Source organism: Cryptomeria japonica, chromosome 2, assembly GCF_030272615.1.
Source record: "Cryptomeria japonica chromosome 2, Sugi_1.0, whole genome shotgun sequence".
NCBI classification, from domain to species: domain Eukaryota; kingdom Viridiplantae; phylum Streptophyta; class Pinopsida; order Cupressales; family Cupressaceae; genus Cryptomeria; species Cryptomeria japonica.
In genome coordinates this window covers 513,769,684-513,779,513 of record NC_081406.1, presented here as the reverse complement: position 1 = coordinate 513,779,513, position 9,830 = coordinate 513,769,684, and the positions used below count along the sequence as shown (strand labels likewise).

General features: G+C 36.9%; 1 protein-coding gene across 1 annotated transcript; it reads right to left on the bottom strand.

Moving 5' to 3' along the window:
- Positions 1–253: 253 nt before the first annotated feature.
- On the bottom strand, positions 254–2,158 carry LOC131069547 (polyphenol oxidase, chloroplastic). Its single transcript, XM_058005047.2, has one exon. It carries the CDS (start codon positions 2,119–2,121, stop codon positions 346–348), a length of 1,776 nt encoding a protein of 591 aa, XP_057861030.2. The 5' UTR covers positions 2,122–2,158; the 3' UTR covers positions 254–345.
- Between the last annotated feature and the right edge of the window lie 7,672 nt (positions 2,159–9,830).

Genomic DNA, 9,830 nt, shown 5'->3' with positions numbered 1-9,830 from the left:
ATTTTTTATTAAATTAAAAGAGTTTATAGATGAAAATATCTAATTTTCAAATATGTAATTTTTTCAATTTAAACATACTTTAATTAATTAGATTTGTTGTCTAATTAATTAATTATATTATTTGATTATAGGCGTTCTATGCCGGAGCTCGTCACAGAGTTGATTGATTTATGAACCACCGCTATGCTCGGTTGTCGAGATTAGTTGTCTTGAACTGCATGATAATTAATTGCAAAACGTTCTCAACACTCCATAAACTTAACCAGTTATTTATTGAAATCTGGATAGATATACATTCAGCGGTTTAAAAATGCAAGGGATTCATCTGTAAGAAGAATAAGAGTATCAATCATACTCGATTTTTATGGAGGAGATTACTATGGGGTCGGCCTTGAAATCTCCTTTCGGGACAAGAGTAACCACGATATTGTCGTCCTCAGTAGCACCTAAATCTTCCAATATCTCTGTAATGCCAACCTTAAACGAAGACTTTCTGTACGGGCTTTTGGGCTTACCGTTTCGCTTGTTCTTGCCGCCGTGCTCATGATGGTGGGGAACATTCGAGAATGTCCCTGCGTACTCGGGGCAAGAAATAGCAGTGTCGGAATCAGCCTCCGCCAAATTGATGAACACATCAAACTTTGCAGCCACGCCTCTCTTCACTTCAACCCCCCCGATCACAAGCACCTCCTCCGTTTCATCATCGATCTCCTTTTGGCTCCGCTTCTTCTTCGGCTTCTTAACCAGAGCTGTGATGGGAACCACAAGCTTTCGGGCCTTCGAACCGAACTCAGAAATGTGACCCGCCGCAATGGCCGCGTGTGAACCGACGGAGGTGACTTCTAACTTTGCGCTGCTCTTCTTTGGCCGCGCTTTTATCCAAGGTATATCAACACTCTGGTAGGAAAACATGAGATTCTTGGGATCAAGAGCGTCCGCCACCTTCACCCGAACCAAACGAGCATTCTCGTCGTAGAAAAGAAACGAAGCTTGTAAGTAATCCGGGTCGTCGAAATCTACGCGCCGTTTGCCTTCAAGTGATTTCCAGATGGTCCACATCCTGTCAACATTTGCATGGTGAGCAAAGAAAATCGGATCGCGAGCTGCAGAATAGAAATTTCCCATATCTTCCAGGTTCGGTTGAGCCGGCGAACCGGTCCAGACGTGCACGGGCCCGTGAGGTGAATTCTCTAGCGTTCCGGCACCCGGGTCAGGATTATCGCCGTACCGGTAGGGTTGTCCCTGGAACAGACTTGGAGTTTTGGCTCCGGACACGATTTGCCTGTACATGAGATTGGTGTTGGAGGCAACAAGCTTTGGGCCGGTTAAAATGTTCGATTTCTTCTGTGGGTCGTAGTTGAGATCGACTTTAGATGGCGGCATGTGAGCAGGATTTCTGAGCTCGTCATAGAGAGGAGAGCCCGGGTGGGAGTAGATTGGCGGAAGGGTCATTCCGGCGGGTGCGTCCCAGTTCCAAAAGGGCAGAGCGAAAGTGTCATCGCCCACCAGTTTGGCGAGAATGCGCTCGTGGAAATAGAGATACCAGCGATGCCAGGGGAGGAAGAACCAGGAGTTGTGGATCTGAAGCTCCACCGGGAGCGACCCTTCGTAATAGGCTCCGTCGCAGTAGGCGCAGTGAACGTTGGCTTGCTGCGTGAAGCTCCGCGGGTCATCTGGCGGAAGCTCGTGCATCAGCTGTATTGCTCGGGAGTACTTTTCCACATATTCGTCGTTGACATCGTGGGCGGAAGGACGAACTCGCATGGGCAGATTGGTTGGGAGCTCGAAATCCACGGGCTTTTCTGAATACGGTGGGCAGCAGTTGAGATTTTGAGCATCTGTCGGAGCTGTGTCGGGGTTGTGACATTTTTCGAGGTCAGGTGGAGGCATTGGCTTAGCCGCTGCTTTTTTTGTGGCGCCCACAGCAATGGCAGACGTCGAGGCCAACAGCAGCTCTCGCCGGTCCAGCCATAGTCTTTCTCCTCCTTTGCACAAAACCACATTATTTCTCCGTCTGGCTTCTGTCCTAATCGATCTGCAAACTCCTAAATTGCATCCTGTTTGCGGCAACTTTGCATATATTGCGCAGGAATTGTTCATGACTAGATTTAGAGACTCCATTTGGATTGTTTGCAAATTGTAAGCCTCATGCGGACCTTTATATAGCTGGCCAGCTATTGTAAAGGGCGGTTTCACTTCACCATGTCACAACTATGATAAGTTTGAAAAAAAGAAACGTGCGATTTTGAATTCAACGTACGTATTGTAATCTATTTTGGTTTGAATTGTAAATGCGTATTAACTGTAAAATGTTTACGCTATCTAAGGATCATCCTCTTAAGATTGTTTCGAGACCAAGAAACGCAGGACTCGGTCGTTATTTCATGTAGTTTCTCTATCTAAAATGAGACTTTTCTGCACATTTGCATCAGTCGCGTGCAATTGAAGGCACAAGAAATTAAATATGGGTAAAAAATTGGGTCGTGCTCTTCCATCCTGCTTATATTTGCGCATAGCTTGACCCGGAATCGGTAAAGGAAAAATGAGTTGTAGTAATCATTTATAATTAGTAATTTGAGAGTCTTGGGCAACTTGGATATTCTAATTTCATAACTTCACGCATAATCCAGCGAAAGTAAAGCACTGAGCGTTTCGTAAAATTGAGAAACCATGGTGAAACACTGAGAAAACATTTATTTATTTTCATGGAGTTCCAATATCTATCTGACTCGTAATTAGCAAGTTGTAACCAGCTTTTCTACTTGGGTGGGCTTACCGTCGAAATTCTAACTCGAAGCTGCTACTTATATTCTAAATATATATATCAAAGCAATATGTTTAAGTTTGTGTTGGTTACAGATTTTATGTACAGTTGGATAACATTTGTGGGACGAATATCGGGTTTGACTGGTTACATACAGTTGGATAATGGATAGGAAAGTGGGATCACTAGTTTATCGCTTAAGAAAGGCATTTTGCACCCACAGTTTGTTTACCAAAACAAAAAGTTGAATCACTCGTTGCGGGGTTAAAACGTTTGCACGTAAGTATCAGTCATACTTCTGTAAAACGCGTACTCTGGCATGCTGACCGCTTTCTTAAAGTATAGATTTGTGACCCAATAAAATAGGAAAAATGTTTTAGAAAAAATGTTCAGAACAGGGTACAAAGCAATAAACTTAAATAAATCATTATAAAATTAATAATGTATTATATTATTATTATTACAATTTTTATATTTAATTTTTCAAAGATTTTAGATAAGTTTATTTTCTTGACCTCGTCCACAACTCTGTCCCCTTCAACCTTAAAATTAAGTTTATTTTCTCTACCTTGTCACAACTTTGTCCCCTTCAACTTTAAAATTAAGTTTATTTTCTTGACCCCGTCCACAACTCTATCCCCTTCAACCTTAAAATTGGTTAGAATAGAATATTTTATGAAGAATATGTGAATATTATACTATTATTAACTTCTTATTCTTCATCTCTACCATGTTAACATTTCTCATAATTTAAAATTTTGGCTTTTATCGTAGTCTTGGTCAATATATAAGTTGTTTGTTTTTCACAAGGACAAAATTAAATATAAAAAATGCTTGTTTGAATTAGATATGAAATGTAATAAACATTTGTCTCAATATGTTGTGTCTTACAATGAAAAATTAGATTGTTTACAAACTATATGATTTTTTTATTTTCACAATAAAAATCACTAGTAGAACATTGTACAAAGCCAAGCTCATATAAAAGTTTTTGAATCCAGACTACTTCTTTTGTTGCTCTATATTTTGCTTCACATTAAGAAAATGATGTAGTTTATTTTGTGTTGCTCTATGTACTAGGGTCTCATCCAAGTTAAAAAAACACAACCATAAGTGGATTTTCTATCATCTATATCGCCATCCCAATCTGAATGTGTAAATTCAACCAAGGAAATTGAAGACCTATAGCTATGATGGATGTCATAGTAAATTATTCCACAAATGTATTAGAATTTTTTTCTTTTACAATCAAGTAGTGGATTTCTTTGGATTGATTTGGTTCCTAAATAAATCTCAATACCAAATTGACTACAAAACAAATGTCTAATTTGGAAAAGATTAGGTAAACCAATCTACCAACAAGTTACCTATATAAAGTAGCATATACTTACGTGTAAGTACACTCTTTAGTATGCTTCACTCTAGATTGAGAAGGTAGAGAAAGCTTGCATTCAAGTGCTCTTTTTTTCTAAAAGATCTAAAGCATATTTTGATAATGGGATAAGCAATAAATCGCGTACACTACAAATTTGTAAACCAAGAAAATAATTTAGCTCATCCAAATCACTCATATCAAATTCCCTTTGAAGAGACAATTTTAAATCATTTATTAACTTAATATTAATCTAGAAATAAGTAAATTATTTATATAAAATATAAAATTAAATCACATTTTGGACTCTTTTCAAAAAATATTTTGAAGTTCCCATGAAGCTAAAACTATCAATATTCTCATTCCGTGCTTATAACACATTTCTACGAAAAATATTGTTGATTATTTAACTTGTAAATACATCTAGGATATCTTTTATCTACAAACTTAAGTGGTTGATTTATATATATTTATCCAAATAAATTTGCATTCAAGAAATAATTTTTAACCTTTATTTGAAGAAGATGTCACCCAAGACTAGTAGCCAAGGAAATAGTATATTATTATTATTCTTTTCAATGATAGGAGTATATTTTTCTTCAAAATCAATTCCCTTCTTGTGACTGAATCCCTTAGCAACTAATAAAGCTTTAAATTTCTCAATACAACATCTAATTGAGATTACATTTTATAAACACATTTACAATCAATAACAATCTTACCTTTAGCAAGGAACATAAGTTCCCAAATGTTGTTCTTCATCAATGCAACACATTCTTATTTCATGAATTGTTCCCATTTGTTCTTCCCTCTACCTTGCTCATATGAAAGTGGATCATTAATCTCTAACATTTTACCATGGTAAAACTTTAATTCGTTGAAGTTTTGATTTATACCAAGATATCTCTTGAATACCCCTTATATTAATCTAGCTAAAAAATCTTCATGATCAATATTATCTCTTTATTAATTAAATATTTAAAATTAGAAGCATTTATTGTTCTAGAGTGAGAATTATTGGCTATAAGCTATGTATGTTTATTAAATTTTACATTTCCACTAATAAAGATCTTTTTTGGCAAAAACATAGAACCTATAAGATTTTGACTCTTTACTATAATCCATAAACAAACACTTATGACTCTTTGATTCTAACTTTTTTCTATTTTTTATCATGGATGTGTATCCAAGAATTGCATGCAAAAATTTTAAAATACCTAATATAAATCTTTCTTCCACTACTCTTTGTACTACAATATCATAATTTTCACAAATTCATTTGAATGCATGATAACAATAGCCATTCCCATTTCTATCCTTAAACATTTCATTCCTTGTCACTTTTATTTTAGGTAATCTTTTAAACAAATTTAAGACCTTGAATACTTCATTTTTTCTTTCAATAAAATAATGTAACAACCTAAAAAATACAACTTTAAAATTTCTTAAACATTAATGAAAACAACCATTTTGATGCTAATAGAATAGTAGAAGATAACTTTTAACAACTTCAATTAACTTTAAATCATAAAATTATAATTATATGCTAGAAATACAAATAATATTCAATAAGAATTCACATGGTGTGCACATAACTTTCATTTAAATAGTTTAATAATAAAGCTTACATTAACAAAATTACATTTTAATGATAAAAAAGTCTCACAAGTAATGTCTAGCATTCAATAATATATAGTGACGAAAATTGCAGTTGGATGTGCTACCATTGCCTTCTTTTCTGCAGTGACGATATTTACATGGCATCTCGAATGTTTATAGATTAGTTATAGCAAGACTGTAGTGAATAATTATATGTTTTTGTTTCTTTTGTTTGTGATCTTTTGTAAAATACGTATATATTGATTTGTAGAGCATGGATTCCTTTTGTAGCCCGTGTTCTCTCCAACAGAGGCGACATTGTGTTGTTTCAGTTTTGTTTAGTATACGTTGGCATTATACAATGAAAAGATTTTGAGTTTCATCTGACAAGATATATCATTAGGTTATGAAAGAATTGTTGAAGATGAAACCCCAATAGCTTTCTTCCCTCCAATTCACTTGGCTGTTTAGCTTCCTAAGCCTTACGTATTGGAGCCATTATATATGTTTACTACTGTGCATTATTAAATGTAACAAGAACAGAGATTAATACAAGAATTCCCCTATTAATGTGGACGTAGCCAATTTGGGTGAACCACCATAAAATTCTGTGTTGTGTCTTTATTCATTCTTTCTTTCTTTCTGTTTTTCTGCACTTTTATTTTTTCATTTATTCGCTCTTCATAATCAAACAATTGGTATCAGAGCTCGGTGGTGAAGCTGGTTGGGAAATTTGGTGTAAAATTTCTAGAATTATGGAAGAAGCGGACAAGTGGAAAATTGAGAAATTCGCAGGTCAAAATTTTGGACTTTGGAAGGTGCAGATGGAGTCACTGCTGATTAAGCAAGATCTTGCATTAGCGTTGGAAGGAAAGGCCAAAGGACAAGGCACTCTATCTGACCCAGAGTGGGAAAAAATGGACAAAAAGGCAAGAGCGACGATCTTTCTTTCACTGTCCAGCAATGTGTTGTTTAATGTCTCATCGCAGAAAACCTCTAAAGACTTGTGGGATAAACTTTCATCAATGTATGAGATGGCTTCAGCATCTAATAAGGTATATATTATGAAAAAACTTTATAATTTGAAAATGAAGGAAGGTGGAATTATGTCAAACCATTTGAATGAATTCAACACCTTAGTGAATCAATTAAATTCAGTTGGCATCACTTTAGATGATGAAATTAAGGCAATTTTGTTATTATGTTCGCTACCTAATAGCTGGGAAGGCGTTGTAATGGCTGTCAGCACTTCGGTGGCAGCCCAAAACAAGTTAAATTCTGATGATGTTGTAGGTACTCTTCTCAGTGAAGATATGAGAAGAAAGAATCAAGAGCCTTCTTCCGGAGAAGCTTTGACAGTAGTGAGCACTAAAAGGCATCAAGAAAGAGGAAGGCCTCAAGAAAGAGGCAAGTATAATAACAGAAATAGATCTAAATCTGCAAAGAGATCAAAATCTAGAGGTCATGATGGCAAATGTTGGTTTTGTGGTAAGGCTGGCCACACTTAAAGGAATTGTCGGTCTTACAAGAAAGCGCAAGAAAAAGTGCAGAAGAGCGAAGTTAATGCAATTTATGATAAAGATGATGGTGTTTTAGTTCTTTCTACAACTGACACTACATCAAACTCATGGGTACTTGATTCCGGAGCCTCTTTTCATGCCACTTCTTGCATAGAAGCCTTCACTAATTATGAAGAAGGGTAGTTTGGAAGAGTGTACTTAGGTGACAATAAAGCATGTGAAATTATTGGGAAAGGTAATATTTTGTTGCAGCTGGCAGATGGAAGCAAATGGTTCTTGAAGGATGTTCGTCATGTTCCTAAACTTAAGAGGAACTTAATTTCTGTAAGTCAACTTTATGATCAAGGCTGTCATGTATTTTTTACTTCTGATTCTTGGAAAATAACTAAAGGGGCCTTTGTGGTAGCAAAGAGAAATAAAGTTGGCAGTTTATGTCTTTAATAATCATGATCAAGTGGGAGCTGCTATGACAATTGAAGACAGCGAGACTACACTTTGGCACAAAAGACTTGGTCACATGAGTAGAAAGGGACTCTCCATTATGCTTAAGAGAGAGCAATTACCAGGTCTAAGATCAATTGACTTGGATTTTTGCCAACATTGTCTCTATGGCAAGCAGAAGCGGGTTAGCTTCTTAAGGACCGGTCATGAGAAGAAGAGCATGCCCTTGGAGCTGATTCATTCCGATGTCTTTGGTCCCACGGAGGTAACATCAATTGGAGGTGCTAATTATTTTGTAACTTTTCTTGATGACTGCACAAGGAAAGTCTGGATTTACATGTTATCAAGAAAATCTGAAGTATTTTCAAAATTTAAGCTATTTAAAGCTTTTGCTAAAAATCAAAGTGGCCGCAAAATTAAGTGTTTGCAAACAGATAATGGAGGAGAATTTTGCTCCTTGGAGTTCGATAGTTTTTGTGCTGACAATGGTATTCGTCGAATTAAAGTTGTTCCCTTTACTCCTCAAGAGAACGGTGCAGCTGAAAGACTCAATCGTACAATTCTTGAGAGAGCTCATTGCATGCTCTCGAATGCTGGATTGGGTAAGGAATTTTGGGCCGAAGCCTATAATACAGCAGTATATTTGATTAATCGAGCGCCTTCATCTCGTTTGAACTTTGACATTCCAGAGGAGACTTGGTTGGGTAAGAAAATTAGTTATCATTATCTCAGAATTTTTGGTTGTGAAGCGTTTGCTCTCATTCCTAAGGAAAAGCGTTCCAAGCTTGATTCCAAATCAAGATGTTGTATCTTTGTTGGTTATGGTGAAAACCAATATGGTTTTCGGTTATGGGATCCGCTTGAAAAGAAGATAATTCGAAGTCGAGATGTGGTGTTTAATGAACACTATTTTCTAGCAATGCTAGCACAACCCATTGATACCATAGAATATGTGCCCCTCTCTGTTTTTGATAACGATGTTTCACAAGAGCCCTTGAGGTTGTCTCCTACCTCGATTACTTCTCCAACCTCTGTTTTGGGGTCTAGACCTATTTCTTCATCACATGTCTCCAGTCAGAATGAGTCTAATTCCTTTGGGATTGATAATTCCTAGCCTAGTGAAGTCACTTCACATGAGAAATCTGAATTTTTGAGAATAGTTATACATCCTTTACAAGGAGATTATGAAGTCTTACCAGAGGCTGAAAATTCTCCACGGTGCCCAGTTGCAAGCTCACAGTTTTTTCTGCCCAACGCTCAAACAATTCGTAATGTGTCTTTGCCCATCGATCCCTGCACCTCTCACCAAGTCTCTGGCAGCGTAGGGTTTGACACATCATAGCAATTTCCAAATGATACAGACCCACATGACTCTGACTCCTCCCGTGCAACAACTATAGGTTTACCAAGAAACATTGAGCCAAATTTTGATGGGAATTTTGGCGTGGATTATTTACCTCTATCATTGCGCAGGTCACCACCATCTCCAGTTTCATGCAACACAGGTTTTGATTCATTGAAATCGCCAAGGGACATTAGCATGGGATGTGATAGGAGTAATAATATGGTAAACCACCAGCAATGTTCTCTGCCGCCATGCCTCTCTTCACAACTCATATGCAGTCAAAGATCATTGACCTCTTCATCAGCGTATCTGCCCCAATCAACAGATTTGTCTTCAAGCACAGGGGGCGTTTTTGGATAGACTCTCCCAAATCCTAGTTTGACAGAGATAATGCAGGAGGGTTCTGTGGATTTGAACCAGAAACATACCTACACTAGTAATGGAAAGAATTCTTTGTCAAACAATGTTGGCAATGGACAGGGAAATGAAAATAGGGATCCAAATTTGTCTCAAAATTTAACTAACAATTCAACTACTGGCTTAAGAAGATCCACCAAGCAGAGGAGACTTCCAGGAAAGTTTAAAGATTATGAATTATTGCTAGTTGAATGTCCAGAATTATTATTCACTGATCAGACAGAGCTAGTTACCTTTAAACAAGCCTGTCATGATCCTTATAGTGAAAAATGGATGGAGGCAATGTGAGATGAAATGGATTCCCTGCAGACCAATTTAACTTGGGATTTGGTGTCACTTCCTCCTCATAAACGAGCGTTGAAAAATCGATGG